The 20,179-nt window shown below is 62.0% G+C and overlaps 2 protein-coding genes across 6 annotated transcripts in view; one reads left to right on the top strand and one right to left on the bottom strand.

Annotated features, from left to right (window-relative positions):
- GSE1 (Gse1 coiled-coil protein) overlaps nt 1-12,345 on the top strand; it is a 61,315-nt gene extending 48,970 nt beyond the window's left edge. For 4 of the 5 annotated variants that reach the window (XM_082320944.1, XM_082320948.1, XM_082320947.1 and 1 more), the window contains exons 3-16: nt 2,221-2,420; nt 3,896-4,077; nt 4,224-4,418; nt 4,680-4,871; nt 4,987-5,309; nt 5,758-6,082; nt 7,466-8,046; nt 8,728-8,840; nt 9,060-9,330; nt 9,470-9,592; nt 9,730-10,101; nt 10,527-10,802; nt 11,225-11,328; nt 11,548-12,345. In XM_082320944.1, coding sequence (XP_082177070.1) covers nt 2,221-2,420; nt 3,896-4,077; nt 4,224-4,418; nt 4,680-4,871; nt 4,987-5,309; nt 5,758-6,082; nt 7,466-8,046; nt 8,728-8,840; nt 9,060-9,330; nt 9,470-9,592; nt 9,730-10,101; nt 10,527-10,802; nt 11,225-11,328; nt 11,548-11,682 — 3,392 coding nt within the window. In that variant the 3' untranslated portion in view covers nt 11,683-12,345. The remainder of the gene's footprint in view (nt 1-2,220; nt 2,421-3,895; nt 4,078-4,223; nt 4,419-4,679; nt 4,872-4,986; nt 5,310-5,757; nt 6,083-7,465; nt 8,047-8,727; nt 8,841-9,059; nt 9,331-9,469; nt 9,593-9,729; nt 10,102-10,526; nt 10,803-11,224; nt 11,329-11,547) is intronic. The other variant, XM_082320946.1, reaches the window with a different exon arrangement.
- Nucleotides 12,346-14,528: 2,183 nt separating this feature from the next.
- Nucleotides 14,529-19,319, bottom strand: GINS2 (GINS complex subunit 2). The gene is made up of 5 exons (XM_082319963.1): nt 19,183-19,319; nt 17,878-17,992; nt 16,900-16,999; nt 15,699-15,825; nt 14,529-15,329 (listed from the first exon to the last, which is right to left on the bottom strand). The coding sequence occupies exons 1-5, from the start codon at nt 19,270-19,272 to the stop codon at nt 15,204-15,206; spliced, it is 558 nt and encodes a 185-aa protein (XP_082176089.1). The 5' UTR covers nt 19,273-19,319; the 3' UTR covers nt 14,529-15,203.
- Nucleotides 19,320-20,179: the final 860 nt, after the last annotated feature.

Genomic DNA, 20,179 nt, shown 5'->3' with positions numbered 1-20,179 from the left:
AAGGTGACACCATCACATTGTGCCTCTTGTCATCTCCAATCCAGATTAGTTTCATTGACTAACTCCTGGCTGAATACCACCAGTTAATTATAACGATCACAAACCCTCCCGTTTAAAGCCACACAGCGAGAATTAAGGTTCTGAAGTAAGACTTTAGCTTCATTAATTGCCGGGCTCATTGTGATGGTATTGATTGTTAACGCTATCGCGTGGTGAGTAATGGCTTCCCAGCTCAGAGGGGATTAGGCTGCTAATTGTTGTTGGCCTTGCGCTGACAAGATAGACTTCAGTGGGTGTCAAATCCGTATCGGCGGCTTCCTTTGTCGCGGGCAGCCTTTCTCTTTCCCCGAGTGTTGCCGCTCTTGAAATGAAAGCGATTCGGAGCGACTCGGGAATAATTAATAAGGCAGGGCAGCCGGCAGCGGGCTGCTCCGCTTGGCCGCTCTGCTCCGCCGAGCATCCTTCCCAGGGCCTGGGGATGCTCCTGCCTCCCTGCGGCATTCCCGGCCCCGCTGTGTCCCGGCTCCCTCCCGGTGTTACCCTGGCGCTGGGGGCAAGCGTGGCGAGGATGGAGATGGGTTGCGTGCTTGCAGGGCGAGGAGCTGCCTTGCACGCTCAGGGGAGCCGGCTTGCACGCTTACAGGGCAAGGGGCTGCCTTGCACGCTCAGGGGAGCTGGCTTGCACGCTTACAGGGCAAGGGGCTGGCTTGCACGCTCAGGGGAGCTGGCTTGCACGCTTGCAGGGCAAGGGGCTGGCTTGCACGCTCAGGGGAGCTGGCTTGCACGCTTACAGGGCAAGGGGCTGGCTTGCACGCTCAGGGGAGCCAAACTGCATGCTTGTGGAGTGAGGAGATGGCTCGCATGCTCAGGGGAGCCAATTTGCACACTTGGATGGTGAGGAGGCAGCTTACACACTTACAGGGTAAGGGGCTGGCTGGCACGCTCAGGGGAGCCAACTTGCACACTTGCAGGGCGAGGAGCCGGCTTGCACGCTCAGGGGAGCCAACTTGCACGCTTGTAGGGCGAGGAGCTGGCTTGCATGCTCAGGGGAGCCAACTTGCACACTTGCATGCCCAGGGGAGCTGGCTTGCACGCCCAGGGGAGCTGGCTTGCACGCCGAGGGGAGCCAACTTGCACACTTGCAGGGCGAGGAGCTGGCTTGCACGCCCAGGGGAGCTGGCTTGCACGCTCAGGGGAGCCAACTTGCACACTTGCAGGGCAAGGAGCTGGCTTGCACGCTCAGGGGAGCCGGCTTGCACGCTTGTAGGGCGAGGAGCTGGCTTGCACGCTCAGGGGAGACAAGGCCTCTCTTGGTGCCAGGCTCAGTGCTGTGATGGGGAGCATTGTCACCTCTCGGCTGGCATCCTGTGGTGGCCACGGGCCACCCCTCGGCGGCCAGTAGCCAGTCCCTTCCGGCATGTCGGAAACCTTCCCTCAGCCCAGACTCTGGGCTGGTGGGAGCAGGGTCTCGGGGGGTAGGAGCCCCCCAGACTGCCGGGGTGGGTTTTAGGAGTGGGCAATGTGCCGCGGGGGCAGATGCCGGCTGCCGTGTGCCCTAGTTAACGTTGAATTTGTATTTCTGCTCCAGCTCTGCTTTTATACCCACGTCGCACTCTCCGCTTTAATTCCATTTTTATTTTTCCCTTGCAAATATCGCCAGCATCCCCAGGGTGGGTATAATTTAAAGTACAGATGTATTATGGAAATACAGCCAAAGCCTTGCCCAAGGGTTACAGGGAGTGACTCCTTCATCCCAACATCTCCGAGTGCCCTGGCTCCTGCACGGCGACTTTTGCAGCCGGATTAAGGAATCTGCGGGTTCGGCCTGAGAAGATGCGGCCGCCCGGGGTTGGCATCGTGTCGGTGTCGCTCGTGCCAGGCCATGGCAGGGCTCGCTGTCCCATAGAGGGTTTTGTGGGAGGCAGAGGGGTTGGCAGTCCCGGTTAGAGAGGAGCAAGAGCGTGCCCATCCCACCGCGTGGGGCAAAGCCTTTTAGCACTGGGGGGAACCTCCCTTGGGACAGGGCTCCCCGGGATGGGAGGATGGGGGTCCAGCCTGGGGGGCTGGAGGGATGCTGACCACCCTGCGTGCATCCCTGTGCCTCATCCCTGGTCCCTGCAGCGGGGCATCCTGCCAGGGATGGCATGGGATGGCTTCAGCTTATTTGGAGGGCGTTTTCAGCTGGTTAACCTTTTTTCCCTGCTTATTTACATTTTTCAGGGTCCTCGATAAGCAGCGAGTCGTCCCCGGTCTCCTCGCCAGCCACCAACCACAGCTCCCCTGCCAGCACGCCCAAGCGCGGCCCCATGGGCCCCATCATCGTGCCCCCGGGGGGGCACAGCGTGCCCAGCACGCCACCCGTCGTCACCATCGCCCCCACGAAGACGGTCAACGGGGTCTGGAGGAGCGAGGGCCGACAGGTACGGCCGCGTTTGGGGTGTAGCAAAGGATGGAGGCAGTGGGATCCCATGCACGGCACTGATTGTGCCAGCCGTGGTCCGAGGTGCCGGGAGCCACACCGCCACGCTGCTCCCGAGAGGCCACGGGGCCGCCCCCCATTTTGTCCCTTCTCCCCGCCATCGTCCCCGGGCTGCCATCGTCCCCGGGCTGCCATCCGAAGGGGAGAGTGAGGAAGAAGGGGGGGGGGGGGGGGTTGGCTAATTAAGAAGCATCGTTAGTGGTTCTCCTCTCCTCCGCACGCTACAAGCAGATTCCCGGGGGGATTATGCCACTTGGAAAGACTAATTAAACCACAAAGCGGAGAGGCGATGGGAGGGGATGAGAAACGCTGAGGGCGGGGGGGGGAGGGAAATATAATTGAACGATCCCTGGGTGCTCGGAGGGGTGCGTGGGGTGTCCAGGTGCTCCCCACCCCCGTGTGTCCCCCTCCGTGTCGCCTCCTCCCCAGTGACCCCCGCAGCACAGGGGTTAACCGAGCGTGGGTTATTGTCTGGCAGAGCCGTGCTCGCAGCGTGACGCCCCGAGACGGGGAGGTAATTAGAGCAGAGCCTGGCACGCACAATAAGCCTTAATGCAGGCGGCGGGAGGGGACACACACGCCCTTTGTGCTGGCCGCGGTGACCTTGGGACTGTCCCCGACGGCCGGGGACCTGGACCTGCCCCAAGGGTCTGGGGGCCAGGAGTGGATGGGGAGGGGATGCACAGCAGAGGGGATGCCGGGGGATGCCGCCATCCTCCTTATATAGCTGCCAAATGGAGAAGATGCAAGGAAAAATAATCATTTTTAAACCCAGCCTTGCCTTGCTGGAGGTCACCCCCCTAATTACCGGACCCTGCGGGGTCCCTTGTCACCCCCATGGGTCCCTCCTGGCCAGCGGGTCCCTCCCCAGCCGGTGCGGGCGCGAGGAGGGAGCAACCTTCATCCTGGCGCCGGGGATGGGGAGTTGATGGAAGACGGGTGAGGCCCCGTGGCGCGGCAGGGTGCTGATGCCGGCCTGTCGGCGGGGCCGGGGGGACGCCAGGCTGACCCCTGGTTTATGGCCGTTATCAAAGGGCTGCTGGATTTCCACCAGCCGTGTCTGTATCCTCCCCGGATGATTAATAGCTCTGGAGAACAAAGTGGCCCGTAAATCTCCAGGCAGGTAACATGTCCTGCCGTCAGCGCTGCCCTGGCTTCAGCACCCCCTCTCCTGCTGGCAGAGCCCCCCCCGGACCCTCACGCCCCTCCAGCCCACCCTTCGACAGCGGGGATGCGGGAGGATGCTCCAGTGGATGCATCCTCCCCCAGGTACCGGTGCCAGCCGGGGACCCTGCGGGCAGGCTGGGAGCCCGCTGAGGGTCCTGGGGTGGGGAGACAACGGGGCCCCCCATCCTTTGTGGGGTCCCTGCCACCCCCTAACACCCGGCTCGGCGTTTCTGCCTCTTTGCCTTCCAGCAAGAAGCAGGGTCACGAGGCAGCAGCAGCAGCAGCGGCCGTGAGCGCCTCATCTCCGAGCCCCCCCTCGTGCAGGAGAAAGCAGGGGGCCCTGCCGTCCCCTCCCACCTCCTGGGGACACCCTACTCCTTCGGGCTGCCCCCCAGCTCCGTGGTCCAGGACTCCCGCTTCCCGCCTCTCAAGTGAGTCCGGCGGCAATGGATGGGAGGGTGTCGCAGGGTGCGGGCATCCCCTGCGAGGTCTGCTCCCACCGAGCATCCCGGGGGCGGGGGGTGACATCTCCCCAGGAGGACAGGGTGGGATGGTGACCATCTCCCCGCTCCCCCAGCCTGCAGCGGCCGGTTCACCACGTGGTGCCTCCCAGCGCCGTCACCGAGGATTACCTGCGCAGCTTCCGTCCCTACCACACCGCCGAGGACCTCCGCATGTCCTCCCTGCCGCCCCTCGGCCTGGATCCGGCCGCCGCCGCTTACTACCACCCCAGCTACCTGACGCATCACCCCTTCCCGCACCCCGCCTTCAGGTGGGCATCTCCGAGCTCGGACCTGGGGGTCCCTGGGGGGGAGCCGGTAACCAGAGGACGAGCCCTGGGGGCTGGGGAGGTGGGAGCCTGATCCGGAGAGGATGGCTGGGCTGAGCTGGGGGCATTTTGCGGCTCTCCAAACCCCTCTCCCCGCAGAAGGCAGTCCCCATCCAGCCTGGGATTGCTCCCGGAGGGGGGAATTGGGGGTTTCTTGCCCCCACCCTGAGCAGCACATCCCACTGAGCATCCCCATCTCCCCAGGATGGACGAGTCGTACTGCCTGTCGGCGCTGCGGTCCCCCTTCTACCCGCTGCCGGCCCCGGGCTCGCTGCCGCCCCTGCACCCCTCGGCCATGCACCTGCACCTCTCGGGGGTACGGTACCCCCCCGAGCTCTCGCACTCCTCCCTCTCCGCCCTGCAGTCTGAGCGCATCTCCAGCCTCGCCGCCGAGAGGTACAGGGCGGGGGGATGATGGCTGGGGGACGGGGACGGACAGGGCACCCCAGGGGATGCTAACAGGCGTTTGGGGGTTGTTTGGGTTTTTTTTTTTTTTGGCTTTTCTTTGCAGGCTGCAAATGGACGAGGAGCTGCGGCAGAGGGAGCGGGAGCGCGAGCGGGAGCGGGAGAAGGAGCGGGAGCGAGAAGCCGACCGGGAGCGGGAGAAGGAGCGTGAACGGGAGCGGGAACGAGAGAAGGAGCTGGAGCGGGAGCGGGAGAAAGAGCGGGAACGGGAGCTGGAGAGGCAGCGGGAACGTGCCCGGGAGAAGGAGCTGAGCATGGTGAAAGCCATGGAGGGGCCCTTCCTCCCTGTGGCCGAGCTGCATGGGCTGCGGGGACACCCGGCCGAGGAGCGAGGCAAACCGGCGGAGCCGCTGGCGCCCGGCAGACCAGGTAACGTCCCCACGGGTGACACTGGGGGGGCGGCCGCCTTCGGCGCAGCTTGCCATGGTCCCCTTTCCCCTCCAGATGGCAAAGCCGAGGGGGTCGGTGGCCCCGGGAGGTGGCTCGGGACGGAGCTGGGCTCATCCGGCTGCCAGCTCGCATTGCCAAAAGCCCAGCTGCCGCGGCTCTCGGAGAGGCAGCGCGGTGCCTGTGCCATCTGACTCGGTCCAGGGCGGCAACACGCCCGGTGCCGTGGCACGCCTGGCAGCTGGGCTGGCAGCGAGCGGGCAGTGCCGGGCTCTGGCTGGCGGCTGCCCCATGGCTCTGGGTGCCTCTTGCCTGCAGGGATGCTCAGGGGGGCCCTACCCTCCCCAGAACAGCCTGATAGCCAACAGATGGCCACGGGTAGCCCCCTCTTTCTGTGCCCTGACTCTCTGGCACCCCCTTTCCAACCCAGAGAAACTCAAGGACTCGGTGCTGCCGACGCCAAAGCCCATCCAGCACCCGCTGCACCCACCGCCGGCCGCCCACCACCCCGTGCCCAGCCTCATCCCCAACCACAACGTGTTCCCGCTGCCGGGGAGCAGCGCGGCCACGGCGCTGCTCATCCACCGCACCAACGAGGAAGAGAAGTGGCTGGCCCGGCAACGCCGGCTACGCCAGGAGAAGGAAGATCGGCAATCCCAAGTCTCGGAGTTTCGGCAACAAGTACTGGAACAGCACCTCGACATGGGGCGCACCCCGAGCCAGCCCGAGCCCGAGCATCGGCCCGAGCACCCCAGGTAGGGACGCTGCCAGCCCCGCTCCAGGGATGGAGCTTCCCCCTAAAACCTAGTTGCATTTTCCCACGTCGCAGCCATCCCTGCTGCAATATCTATAGGATTTTCCCCCCATTGCCCTGCGGCTTTGCACCCCCCGTTAGCTGGCTCCAGCCCCCCCGTTAGGTAGCCAGCATCCCACAGCCGTGCCCCTCGCTCCTTGCACGTCCCCGTGAGCAGAAGCCGCCGCGCTTGGCCGGCGCCAGCAGGTCCCTGTCATGCGGTGCCAGCCAGGCCGGCTGCGCTGGCAACGCCGGGTGTTGCCGGTGCCCGACATCTGCGCGGCGGCAGGCAACGAGCCTGGGAGGTGGCCGGGGGCCAGCGGCGAGCGGCCAGGTGCTGCCCAGGCACCCGGCACCGCTAATTGCAGCTCCCTGCCGTGCAGCGGACCCAGGCGGTGGGATGCCCTGTTCTGGGGGGGCACCCGCCCCGAAGCCGGGTGGTTTGGGGGGGCAGAGGAGCGTGCCTGCACCCCCTGATTGACAGGGGCTTGCTCACCCCCATTGCTGAGAGCTTAAGCAGCGCAGGCTCATCCAGCCGGCTCTGCCGCCAGCTCCCTTTGTTATTTTTGGGTATCCAGGGGATTAGCGCGGCTCATCGAGGATAATAAGGAGCAGATCGCGGGGCGGCACAAAAGCGAGTGCCCGCCGCAGGCTCCCTTCTCCATCCGCTCCTCCCGCCCCAAACTGGAGAGGAGAGAGCAAGGTCACCCCGAAACGCCTGCAGCTGGGGGGATACCCCATCCCCATTCCCATTCTGTCCATCCCTATCCCAGAGCTGCCCGCATCCAGTGGGAAGGGAGAGGGCCCGATCCCCGGCAGGGCAGGTGATGCTTCCCGCCGGCGCTGACACGGTGCCGGGGCAGCGGATGGCGGTGCGGAGCTGAACTCGCTGCTCTGTGCACAGAGGTCCAGGGCACTGGAGCGGAAAAGCGTTAAATGCACAGCTTGGGCGCATGAAATATTTATCCCGCTAACGGGCTGGCTCCGTCCCTGGCTGTCGGAGGAGGGTTGCACCGAGGTGCTGCCCTTGCTGCGGGGAGAGCAGGGCTGTGCCAGCACCCGTGGCTCTCTTGTCCCCGTGGTGGGCAGCCGGGGGGAGTTGAGCCTGGGGTCCGCTGCCCGGCACCCCGGGGATGCAGCCACGTCCCTGCTCAACCCTGCCCCCCGTCCCTTGGGGTGGTGGCACAGGAGGGGACGAGTGTGGCAGCCCAATGTGCACAAACCCCTCCGGGTGGCCCTAATCGGAACGTTTTCTCCCCAAAAAGCAGCCCAGTGCCAGGGTGCATCCAGCTCTCCGGCAGCAGCATCGGCCCCTCACCTCTCTGGTCCTCTCCTTTCCCCGCAGGTCAGGATCGAGCCGCCACGAGCCGAGCGGCCGGGAGCCAGCGCAGCACTTCGGCGGGCCCCCACCGCTCATCTCCCCCAAGCCCCAGCACCACCCCGTCACCACGTCCCTCTGGAACCCCGTCTCGCTGATGGAGAGCCCCCCTGACCCCCCCCGGCGCCTCCCTGAGCCCCACGCTCTCCACGGCCACCCAGCCCCCTTCGAGCCCAGCCGTCAGGGCATCCCGTTGGTGAAGGTGGAGAGGGTCTTCTGCCCCGAGAAGCTGGAGGAGGGGGCAAGGAAGAGGGAAACTCTGGAGAAATACCCGCCGGGACGGGAGCCCGGCGCCCCGGAGCACGGGGGCTTCACCCACGCCCCCTTCCTAGCCGAGCTGGAGAAGTCCACGCAGAGCATCCTGAGCCAGCAAAGACCCCCGGCCGCCCCCTTCGCCGAGGCCACCAAGCCCAGCTCGCCCTACCGGCCCCCCCCGCCCCGCGCCCAGGACCCCATGTACATCTACGACGAGTTCGTGCAGCAGCACCGCAGGCTGGTCAGCAAACTCGACCTGGAGGAGCGCCGGCGGCGGGAGGCCCGTGAGAAAGGTGAGATGCCGGGTTTGCACCGCGTCGGGGACCCCCCGTCGGCACCGGGACCTGGCGGTGGTGGGGGCGGACAGCAGGTCTCCCGGGGATGCCGGCAGCCTGCGACAGAAACGCTCCCGCAAGCCGAGTGGCTCGGTAAATCCTCCTCTCTAGACATGCCCAATTAATAAATGATGAACTGAGGCTAATAAGCGGGCTTTAAATATTAATGGGACTGTGCGAGCGGGGATAAGAGCAGCGGTGAGGAGGAGATGGAGCTCTTGGGGGGGGGGACAGGCGTTGCCATTCCCCCTCCAGTGGGGATGGGGGCTCAGCCGCAGCCCCCCCGGGCCGTGCCCCATTAACCCGCCTGTTGAGCCCCCGCCGCCCGTCCCAAAGCGACGCTCAGCGGGGCCGCAGGGGTGGGCGATGCCCTCCAGGGTCCCACAGCTGGCGAGGGGGGGACAGGGCTCTGTTGGGTTACACCCCCCGCCCCACTGTGTCCCACATTGGACCCCCACCGCTCCCCCCCCAGCATCCCGCCTCTCTGCACCAGCACCCTGCTGCACCCCTGTCCCCAGCAGGGTCCCAGCAGGTTCCCCAGGGTCCCAGCACAGTCCTTGGGGTCCCAGCAGGTCCCCAGGGTCCCCGTGGGGTCCCCATGGTCTCCCCAGTCTCATGCCAGCCTCTCTCCATCCCCAGGTTACTACTACGACCTGGACGACTCCTGCGACGACAGCGACGAGGAGGAGGTGCGGGCCCATCTCCGCTGCGTGGCCGAGCAGCCCCCGCTGAAGCTGGACACGTCCTCCGAGGTACAGCCGGCACTTGCCGTCCCCCGTCCCCCCGGGGAGCAGCCCCTCCTCGGGCACCAGCTTCCAGTGCTGCGGTGCAGCCACCGTCCCCAGCCAGCTGCAGAGGTGCCAGGGGGTCAGGGATGGGGATGGGATGGAGATGATGCGGATGGAGATGAGGATGGGGATAGGGACCAGTCTGGGGGTGACCCTGCTCTGCTCTCCCCCTCGGTGTCCCAGAAGCTGGAGTTCCTGCAGCTCTTCGGCCTCACCACGCAGCAGCAGAAGGAGGAATTGCTGAGCCAGAAGCGGCGCAAGCGCCGGCGGATGCTGCGGGAGAGGAGCCCCTCGCCGCCGACGGTGCAGAACAAGCGCCGCACGCCCTCCCCGCGCCTCCCGCTCTCCACCCGCTACAGCCCCGACGAGATGAACAACAGCCCCAACTTCGAGGAGAAGAAGCGCTTCCTCACCATCTTCAACCTCACGCACATCAGCGCCGAGAAGAGGAAAGGTAACAGCCATGGCCCGCGCATGTTTGGGGCCAGCCCTGGCTCGGGGGGTCCCCACTCCCTGCTTTGGGGGTGCCGTGGAGGGGTCTCGCCTGGGGCCACGAGCTTGCTCTGCTGAGCAGAGGCTACACTAAACCTCAGCTTCCCATGCCGCAGACAAGGAGAAGCTGGTGGAGATGCTCCAGGCCATGAAGCAGAAGACCACGCCGGCCGCCGTGGTGGTGAAGAGCTCCCCGCGGGACAGCCCCAGCGGCCCCGCCGCCGGTAAGCGCCCCCGGTCCTTCCCTGGCTGTCGGCTGGCTGGGAGCATCCCCTGCCCGGCGGGATGGGGGGCACGGCTTTGCCTTGCGGGGGACACGGAGCCCCGACTGCAGCCGACTCTGCTCCTCCTCTGCCCAAAGAGCTGCCGGTGCCACCGCTCCTGCTGGATCCGGATAAACCCGTGGGCATCGCCGTCTCCATGCCAGAGGCGCAGAAGACGGTGGAACCCGGCAGGTTAGACCAGCTGAGACCCCAGGAGCTACCGAGGGCTAAGGATTCGGCCACCACGCCGGCGGAGAAGCCCCGGCTGAGCGACGGGCACCCCGGGAAGAAGGCGCTGAGCATCCTCAGCTACGTCAGGGGTCCCCTGCCCAAGGACATCCCGGTGCCGCTGTCCCACAGCATGAACGGCAAGAGCAAGCCCTGGGAGCCCTTCATCGCCGAGGAGTTTGCCCACCAGTTCCACGAGTCGGTGCTGCAGTCCACCCAGAAGGCGTTGCAGAAGCACAAAGGTAACGGCAGAGACGCGGGAAGCTGGCTGGGTACCACCAGGATAGCATCCCTGCGGGGTGGGAGACCCCCCCCCCCCCGGCCTCCCGCTGGGGTTTGGCATCGTCAAGGGCACAAAATCCACCAGCAACCTCGTTTCTGGAGCATTCCAGGAGCTCGTGGATGAAGATAAATACAAGGCGCTGGGATAATACAGCTCCATTCCCTGCAAATTCAGTCGTGTCAATGAGCGAGGAAAATCAAGTTACTCCAGTGCGTGGGGTGGGGGGTGATGAAAACCCGCAGAAGATGCTGCAGCCCCCCCCAAAATGGCCTGGGGGGTGGAAATTAATACCTTGAGGGGAGCATCTTAATGCAGCTTCAGGGAGGGCAGCGCTGGGGCGGGGGACGCGGGGAGCGGGCGGGGGCTGACGCTCGGTGCCCGCAGGGGGGACGACGGCGCTGACGGCGGAGCAGAACCACAAGCTCGACGCCTCCATCCACTACAACATCCCCGAGCTGCAGGCGTCCAGCCGCCTGGCCGCCCCCCCGCACAACGGCACGGCCGAGGGGCCGCTGCCCCACCGGCCGCTGCCCCCGCTGCCCCGCGACTCGGCCTCCGAGGAAGAGGAGGAGGAGGAGGAGGAAGAGGAGGAAGAGTACCCCAGGCCCAAGTGGCAAGGGATCGAGGCAATTTTTGAAGCTTACCAGGAACATATAGAAGGTAGGGGATGGGGGGGGGGTAAACCCTCACTTCATGCCTCAGTTTCCCCTGGGTGAAACCACTCCGTGCCCTGACCAGGCACCCCCGGCTCCTGCTGGGATGGGCTGGGGAAGCACTGGTGCCTCCCCGGCACTGCTGGAGTGGCATAAAAGCAACAGGCGCCAGTGAAAATTGATGCATACATGAAAAATTCATGTATCCATGGCTGCCCGGCACCCTCCCAGCGGGACCTGGAGGCTCCCCGTGGGCAGCGCAGGGGCCAGGGATGCTTTGGGATGCTGGAGGCAATCGCCTCCGGCTGGGCAGAGCCTCGCGCAGGGCTGCCATCCTCAGCAGCGGCACCGTGGTGCTTGGGCACAGTCCTGCGCCGTGCACGGAGCCGGAGGAGCCGGCGTTCATCCCCTCTCCTTTGGGCCTTGCAGAACAAAACCTGGAGCGCCAAGTGCTGCAGACCCAGTGCCGGCGGCTGGAGGCCCAGCACTACAGCCTGAGCCTGACGGCAGAGCAGCTTTCGCACAGCATGGCGGTGAGTGGCGTCGGGGCACCCAGCCTCTACAGGGCACCCACCCCTCCCGTAGCGCACCCATCCACCTACAGTGCACCCATCCCCTGCACCACCCCATCCCTTGCAACACCCTGCATCCCCCGTGGGGCATCCCGGCGAGCCCAGTGCCCCCCGGAACGATCCCACCCCTGCACCGCTGGCCTGCCCTGACGGCGTTTTCTCCCCTTTCGCTGCCTGCAGGAATTAAGGACCCAGAAGCAGAAGATGGTCTCGGAGCGCGAGCGCCTGCAAGCCGAGCTGGATCACCTGCGGAAGTGCCTTGCCTTGCCTGCAATGCAGTGGTCTAGGGGTTATTTCAAGGGGTATCCCAGGTGACGCTCCTTGGGCTAGGCCGAACATATAGTCTAGAAATAATAATCTATTTTATTACCTTGAATATTTAATATTTTTCACTGGGAGGTTTGAAGCTAAAAAAATAAAATTAAAAAAAAAAAAAAATAAAAATAAACGGAGAATGTGCCATGCATGAAGCAAAGGAGCACGGGAGCCGGGAGCCCACCCGACGGCGAGCAGAGCCCGTCCCGTCCCCTCCCGCGCCGCCGGCCCTCTGCAAGCCACCGCCAGCCCGGCTGGGGCTCTCCTCCCCTCCACCCACCCACACTTTATAGCGCTCAATTTTTGTTGGTTTTTTTGTTTTGTTTTGGTTTTTTTTTTAAATTACAATTAAAGACTCCACCGACAACACTACGGCCGGAGGAGCCCCCGCGGGGCCGGGTGCGGGACGGCCGGCCAGCAGCCACCGAGCCCCCCGCTTCCCGGCACGGCACCGGGAGCCTCCCCCCGCCCCGATCCCGGGGCTTTCCACTGGAAATGCACTTCGCTATAAAACAATAAAGTCAATAAACTGGTTGAAGGTACCTTTTTGTTCCTGTTTGGCGGGGAAGGGGCACAGACACGCGCCGGCGGTGGGCCCCGGTGGGGTTATCTTGTCGGAGCCGGTCACTGGGGTTTTGCGATTTAAGAGGCAAAAAAAGGTGCTTCAGGCTTGTACTGTGTATATATATTAAAAAAAAAAAGTTTTGTATGTTTTTATTACTTTAATTATTGTTATAAAAAGCTTGCCTTTTTTTTAATATGTTTCTGCTTTTTTTTTTCTTTTCTTTTCCTCCCCCCCGCCTTCTCCCTCCCCCTTCTTATTTTCTTTCTTTTTTTGGCAAAAGGATTAACTTGCTTTTAGTGTTTGTACTGCTGCTGGTCAGGACAGAAAAGATATTGAAGTGTTTTAAAAGAATTTAAAGCCAGGAAAAACAAATCCCCTTTTCCAGCGGGGCAGGTGCTGTCCCACCGCCAGTCCCTCAGGAACCCGGAGCCGAGCCCTTCCACCGGTTGTTATTTTATTTTTTTTTTTTTTACCTTTTTCTTTGGTTTCGGGGTCTTTTTCTGGTCCCTTTGGGCAGCTGTGGGTGTTGCGGTGCCGGGCGGTTTCTCAGCCTTAGCGGGCTCCATCTGCCAAATTAGAAACACAAAGCAATTGCGCCGAGAGGGCTGGTGGGTTTGGGGACGGGTGGCACTGGGGTGTCCTTGTCCCCCCCCCCAAAACACCGAGACAATCAGAGAGCGGCGCTGGGGCCGGGGGAGCCGGGGTTTGCCCGCGGGGTCCGCGCCTTGGCACGGGGACGGTGGCACGACGGGGACGGTGGCACGACGGGGACAAGCCGTGCCGAGCCCTTCCCGCCCGTTCCTCGGGCAGGAGCTGCCTGCGGCTCACGCGGCGCCGTTTTTAGCCACTTTCTAATCATCGCGTGCCCCAGCTCCCCGGGGAGGCTTTTTTATTATTATTATTTTTAAATTATTTATTTTTTTTTTTTTAATTTGCCAGGAGACAAGCTCACGTCTACGGGAAAAGGTGACCTCTGCTTTCTGCTTTAAATTCCCTTGTTGCACTCGCAAAGAAAGCATTAACCCCCCTACCCCCCCGATCTCCCATTGGCTTCACCAAAAAAAAAAAAAAAGCTGTGCAAGATTAAAAAGCAAAATGCCCTTGTGACAGAAATTAGTTTAATCTTTTTTAAATCCCCAATTGCATCGCCAGCCTCTGGCCTAGCCGCTGCCAACTCCCGGCTTCACAATGAATTTTAACACGGCAAAATACGCTTGCTGCTCGCTTTTTCCCTTCCCATGTGCTGTGGCGGAGGGGGGGAAAGGAGCCAGGGATGGAAAATCATCGGCAATTTATCCCTCGCCGTCGCTGTGCCATGGCGAGGCCGCGGGCAGGAGCCTGGCTGGGAGGGAGCCTCGCTTCGTAGCAGCTCCCGTGCCGACTTTCCCCCCTCACCAGCCCGTAATCACGTAGTTTGGACCCATTTCTCAGCATTATTCCTCCCAGGGCCGCGGCGAGCGGTTGTGTCTGTCTGTACGTACCCTGTGCAGAGTCGCTGGAGCAGCTGCGCCAGAGCCTGGGAGGGCTGCGAGGAGGGAAAGGCAGGAGCAGAGCCCGCTGGGGGCAGTTTAGATGCTGTGAAAGAAAACAAAACAAAAAACCCCCAAAAAGGAGGAAAAAAACCCAACCCTAAACATGTTCTAAGTGTACTTGTTTGAATTAATTGTAATGTAATATATTATTTGTTGAATGTAGTAATTAGGTATTTATGAATATATTGCTGTAATTTCTGAAAACATCCAAAAAAACAAAAAATAAACTCTTCCACCACGATGGCAAAGGATTCTTTCTCCCCCGCCATGGGCGATGGGAAGGCAGCCCTGCTCCGAGCATCCCCCAGCCTCCCCGGGGGCAGCTCCTGCCCTCCTGGCCTTGCGGGAGCCCTTCGCCTGCGGGCAGCGCCGGGGGAAGCGGCGCAGGCAGGCAGGGCACAGATGGCAGGCAGGAGCCGCGCGGAGGCTGGCCCAGATGCTCCGGGAAGGGCACCGCTCGCGGCTTGCAGCCGCCCTTGGGTTCGAGCCGGCATTTCCCCCTCGCCCGTACTAATTACATCTGCCATCAACACAACCCGACGCCGGCGAGGATCCTGCCCTCGCCCGTCGGTCGGTCTGCCGCAGGGGAACGGGGCCCGAGCCAAAGGAGGAGAGCCGCGGGTTTTTCCAAGCGTTGTTTAACCCACGTCCGCTTGACGCGCAGCGCGCGACAAAACACGGGGACTGATTTGATGCCGTTCACTCAGCTGCAATTATTTTTTTTTTTTATTTTTTATACACAGTTTCAGATTAAAAAAAAACCACAGAAAAATAAAGGCAGACATATGATATTACAAGACAGCCTGGCTTTGGAGAGGGAAAGCCATTTTCTTTTGTCCTTCTCCAAAGAGCAGATGGATCTGCTTCCCAGCTGATCTCCCCAGCAGAGCAGCAGACACCTCTCATTGTCGGCACATCTTCCCCCCTTTTCAAGGCTCTGAGAAAATTCATGGTGAAGCACCGCCTAGAAATTTATTGCTTTCAAGCCAGTGTGTGGCCTGTGCTGCCCTCAGAAGTTCCCTCTATGAAGTACACCCACGCTCTCCAGGGCCTGACATCATTAGACAGCAGCCTAGCGCTGGCAAGCCCCCACCTGCACCCAGCAGATCTCGGGAACCCAAGAGAGAGGCCCACCTCTGCAAAGAGGGAGCGCGTAGGAGCTACCGTGCAGGGATGCTCCCGTGCCATCGGCAGCTCTGGAGCGATTCCCGGCCAGCTGCGAGGCTGCCTGCTCTCTCCCCTGCCTGCAGCTACTGCCAAGGAGGCTTGGGTGGCTTCAGGAGATCCGTGCAGGGAGGTGGAGGTACCTTCAGGTGCGGGGAGGTGGAGGCCGGCCAGATGAAGGTCCAGGGGCGAGGAGGGGAGCCTGCTCCCTTCCACTGCTCTCTCCTGGGAGGTTTGAGGGCCAGTGTGGCTAGCGTGGCTCAGAAATCCTGGGAGTGGGCACTCTCGCCAGGCTGAAGGTTAGTCCGGAGCTTGTACATGTGATCTAAGGCTTGAGTAAGGAAAGTCCCGGTCGTGTTGATCTCCATCAAGGTTAAGTTGTCCAGCTAAAAGAGAAAATAGCAGAATGTGGGGAGACAGCCCTGCCGCAGCAGAGGACAAGGAACTCGGAAAGCAGCTCGGCAGCCCACGCTTCTCCTCCGGTGACACCCCAAGGGACCGGCCCAGCTGCCACCCCCGGTCAAGAGAAGCACACGAGCAACGAGAGCGCTATTTCCATAACGCTAGCCCATAAAGCCAGGTTTCAGCATATGGCTTTAGCTCCCAACTGACGTACCCACAGCCCAGGAAAAACATGCCCCAACCAGCATTTTCACGAGCAGCTCTCATCAGTCACAAGCCCACACAATCACACGGCATCTGGAATCCTCCCAGCGCGGAGCTGGCAAACCTCTCCCCGCGCGTCCCCGCCGCACCTTGGCGTGAGCCTCCTGCTGCCTGACGAAGCTGTCCGCAGACAGCCGCAGCTTGGCTATCCGGGTGTCCCAGGTATCCTTCACCAGCGTTCGAATCTCATCGGCTTTGGGGATGTTGTCTGAGGCACTAGAGGAGGAGAGAGCGGATCAGAACAGGCTGCGAGGGACTCGTACGTTATGTCACCGGCGTAAGTAATGTTGGCAGTTCTTCAGCCCTCTGAGGCATAAGCAGAGCAGTTTGCTATAGAGAAAAAAAAACTGCAATTCAACATTAAAATCCAGCCTGGTACTTCTGCTGCTGGGATTTTTGGGATAGTTTATTTACCCAGGAATGCTCAGCTCTGATGCAGCATCTGGTTCTCACTAGAATCCTTCTGCTCTTTAATTGCCCAGCTGGTACGAGGTACACGGAGGGCCAATAACCCGGCCAAAGTCACAGGCAGCCAGGGAATCGAAAGGGCTCAGCTGCGATTACAGCCCCAGCTCCGTGCTCTCGTGGCTCTATCAGAGAGTATTAAGTTGAAAGGACCGTACGAGTTGTGCCACATCCTCCCATTAAGGCAATTCAGCGCTGCCATAAGGACCTCGAGAGATCAGATCAGTTCACGCAGACAGAGCTGTCAGGGTTATTCTAGCGTGAGGGAAGGAGCCGCACGCCAAGAGCGTCATCTCCAGAGGAAAAGCCAGTGCTTTAAACGACCGCCCCGCCGTAATCGAGGGCTTCAAAGTCAGAAGAGTCCGCGCTGAGAAAAATACCAGCCAGCACATTTTACAAGTGAAATGCCTCAGCAGGCAGGAGTTCAGGCTCGGAATATCCCTGGTCTCCTGCTTCTCAGGCTGAGGAAAGAGGAGCTTTCCTCCTGAAGGAGAGCCAAGGAAGAAGCCTGGAGGGTTTAGGCTGCTGAACAGATTGCAGCCATGGAACGTGTTGCTGATCCTCAAGGCCTCTACGCTTAGCTGCCGCTCAATAAAGCGGCACAGCCCCAATTATCAGGCTGCAGAACAAGCAATCCCCAAGTTACTGAAACGCAAAGTTACCATGAGAAAACTGCTGCAACGAGATCTTGGCACGCTGTGAAATAAACCTCCATTAACTCTCACTTTCCCACCGCCCTCTGGGGTTGCTGCCAACGAAAGCTTGAAAAATTGTCTATGCAAGCATGTACTCGGGCGGAACTGTTACAATACATTTCCTACTTACTAGTTTAAGAGCAGCTTTGTGAGTTCCATATAATAGGGACTGGGCATCGGAGTGAAGGTGTCCTCTTTACGTTCCTGTTCCCGGATTTCCTCCAGTTTTTCTAAAATACAACCAGGAATGGTCAGGCATTGCCAGACCTTCCACGCTGCAGGCACATTTTTACCCCCCAGGAACACCCACACGCTCTTTCTGCAGGAACAGCTCTACGGCCAAGCTTGAATCAACGTGCGGGCAGAAAAAGGGTTCTGTAATGAAGCGCACAAGGATGCTGACAGGGACATCGAAGCCGCGAGGCTGGACCTACACCAGCTTGATCCCCAATCCGATCGCCTGTCGGGAGACTGTCCCTTCACCCACAAAGCACTTGTGGTAATTAGCGTTGAACGAATAAAGCAGGAATGCTTGGTGCGGGCCTCCCTCTTACTGCAGCTCCATGAGTGTTTACTTCTCCTCTTTCTCAGTTTCCCTCGAGACGGAAGGGTGCCACGATTCTCACTTTTTAGAGTGAGACGACCTCCCATTTCCGATGCCCTCGAGGAAAACGATTTCAAGGAGCGAATGAACCGGTGATTAACACACATACATGCTCTCCAAGGTCTCTCTCCAAGGTCTCCCTCCTCCCACAGTGTCCTCTGAGGTCCCCAAAGCTCCTTCTGAACAAGCCTTGCGAGAGAGGCAAGCGCTGTTCAGAAAGACCAGCAGCCGCTGCTGAAGATGAGTGTCAGGGCTGGGGATTCAATCTAACCCTTGTCCTTCCTCCTCACCAGAGGAAGAGAGGTTAAATACCTGACTTAACTGGGAAGATTACGTCTCCTGTAAATATAAAGAATTCCAGTGGGGGAACATTAGACCCTTCTCTCAGAGGGACTTTGTGTTTGTTGAATTAAGCTTCCCACTAATGGTGAAAACCAGAGGGTTTTTTTATTTCGTGTTTCTGCCGCACCCACCGAAGCCCAGGGCCGAAGCTGCCATCCTTACCAACGTCCATCCATTCCGGAGGAATCAGCCGGCACTTCTGCCTCTGCTTCAGATTAATGGCCAGCCAGACAGGCACTTCCACCGGCAAGCCAGGGTTGAAAGGACCCAGATCTCCCTGGAAGATGCATTGAAGAGGACAGTAAGGCAGCAGTGAGGGCTAGGACACCGCAGCACTCGTCTGCTAATTTAGCCTCGGCTGTCTCTAGAGAGCATGAGTTTCCAGGGGATTTTGAAAAGCCTGAGTCAAATAGCATCTGAATTTCTTCCTCTTGCTTCCATAATTCTTGCTCTCAGACTTCTCCTGCTTTCCCTTGTAATAACTTCCCCCAGCGATAACTAACTTTTCCAGTGCATTTTCCATTTCAAACCGTTTCACAGAAGTCATAGCCAGAAATTACATCTACCCTGGAAACGCAGCCCCCCGGGCTCGGGCCCAGGCGCTTTCAGAGGCACGGGGCAGCGGAGCAAAGCTCGCACCACCAGCACGGCAGGTCCCGGCACCCGCTGCCAGAGCTGGGGGCTCAGCACCCAGGGCAGCCGGCCACCGCCCCCCGCCCAGCCAAGGCTCAGGTGCGAAGGCACCAGAGAGGCAGGGGACAGCACTGCCCCCTCCCAAACCTCCTGGGGGGTGCCCTGCCCCGCTCCCAACCTGCTCCCCCCCCTCCACCCCCACCCCCTGATCCCTTCATTCCCCCATCACACCAGACCCCCAGTCCCTCCGGCTCCCTCCCCATGCCCCCCAGCCCCTCTCCTTGTTCCCAAACGCCCCAACCCGTCCCCAATCCCCTCAGCCCGTGCCCCCCAACCTCTCCATCCCCTGCCCCTCAATCCCCATCCCCTGCCTCTCAATCCCCCCTGCTCCTGCCCCCAGACCCTGTCCATAAGCCCCCCAGACCCTGTCCTCAATCTCCCCAGGCTCTGTCCCCCAAGCCCCCCAACTCCTGACCCCCAAACCCTGTCCCCAAGACCCCCAAACCCTGCCCTTAATCTCCTAGAGCTCCTGACCCCCGGGCCCTGTCCCTAAGCCCCCCAGCCCCGTCCCCAAGCCCCTAGGCCCTGTCCTCAAGCCCCCCAGGCCCTGACCCCCAGACTCTGTCCCCAAGACCCCCAGGCCCTGTCCCCGAGCCCCCAGATCCCGTCCCCCAAGCCCCCCCCCCCCAACCCCTGACCCCCAGGCCCCGTCCCCAAGCCCCCGAGCCCCTCAGGCCCTGGCCCCCAAGCCGCCCCCAGACCCAGGCCCCCCCAAGACGCGCCCCCCCCAGCGCCTATCACTGTCCCTGTCCCCCCCGCCCCGGCCCCGCCAACCCCGATGAGGTGGATCCGGTCGAGGCTGAAGTTGGGCACGATCGTCACCAGCTCCTTCTCGGCCAGGAACTCCGCCTCGGCCGGCTCCATGGCGGCGGCGAGGAGGGGGGGGGGGGCGGAGCCGAGGCCGGCACCGAACCGGCACCGGGATCGAACCGGAACCGGAACCGGGCTCAGGCCCGCCACGCGCCCGCCCTCCTCATTGGCTGAGCAGCGGCGAGGTCCCGCCCACAGCGCCCCGCTTCCCGCCGCCGGGCGTGTTTTCGCGGTCTCCGCGTGGGGGCGGGGTCTGGCGCAGCTCGGAGCACGCTGATTGGTTTATCAGGGGCGGTGCTGGCTGGCCATTGGTTACCGTAGCGCACCCATTTCTGATTCGCTGTCCTACTCGCGCCGCGCTGTGGCCCCGCGGCCAGGCCCGGCGGGGGGAAGGCGGGGTCGGCGGCAGAGGGACCAATCCCGATGCTCCCCGGGCGGCGCTCGACCAATCAGCGCTCAGCACTTGTTGCCAGGCTCCTCGGGACCCGCAGCGTCCCCGCCTTCACCCTCTGCGCATGTGCGCGGCCACCGCCGCTACCGCCCCCTGGCGGCCGGGAGGGGCAGCGCCCTGCGGGGACACGCGTGGGGACCGCGGCCGCGGGTGGGTGTCCCCGGGGCCGCCTCCCCCCCCGGGGCCGCCTCCCCCCCCAGGGCTGGGGGTCCCGCCTGTGCACCCATCTGTCTGTGCGTCCGTGCAGGCGTCCCTGCGCAGCCACCCGCGCGCAGGAACCCGCCATCGCCCCTACGTCCCTTCCCTCCGTTCATCGGCCCATCTGTCTGTCCGTCCGTCCATCCATCCACCCGTCCAGCGAACCATCCATGCCTCCACCCACCCACTCACTCAACCATCCACCCACCCACCCGTCCATGCCCCATCCATCCGCCCACCTATGCCTTCATCCACCCATCTGTGCACCCACCCACCCTTCCATTCACCCACCCACACCCCCATCCACCCACC

The sequence above is a fragment of the Platalea leucorodia genome, assembly GCF_965183815.1.
Source record: "Platalea leucorodia genome assembly, chromosome: 8".
In the NCBI taxonomy this organism is placed as follows: Eukaryota; Metazoa; Chordata; class Aves; order Pelecaniformes; family Threskiornithidae; genus Platalea; species Platalea leucorodia.
The sequence above is the reverse complement of the archived record's forward strand: the minus strand, read 5'-3'. Positions and strand labels throughout refer to the sequence as shown.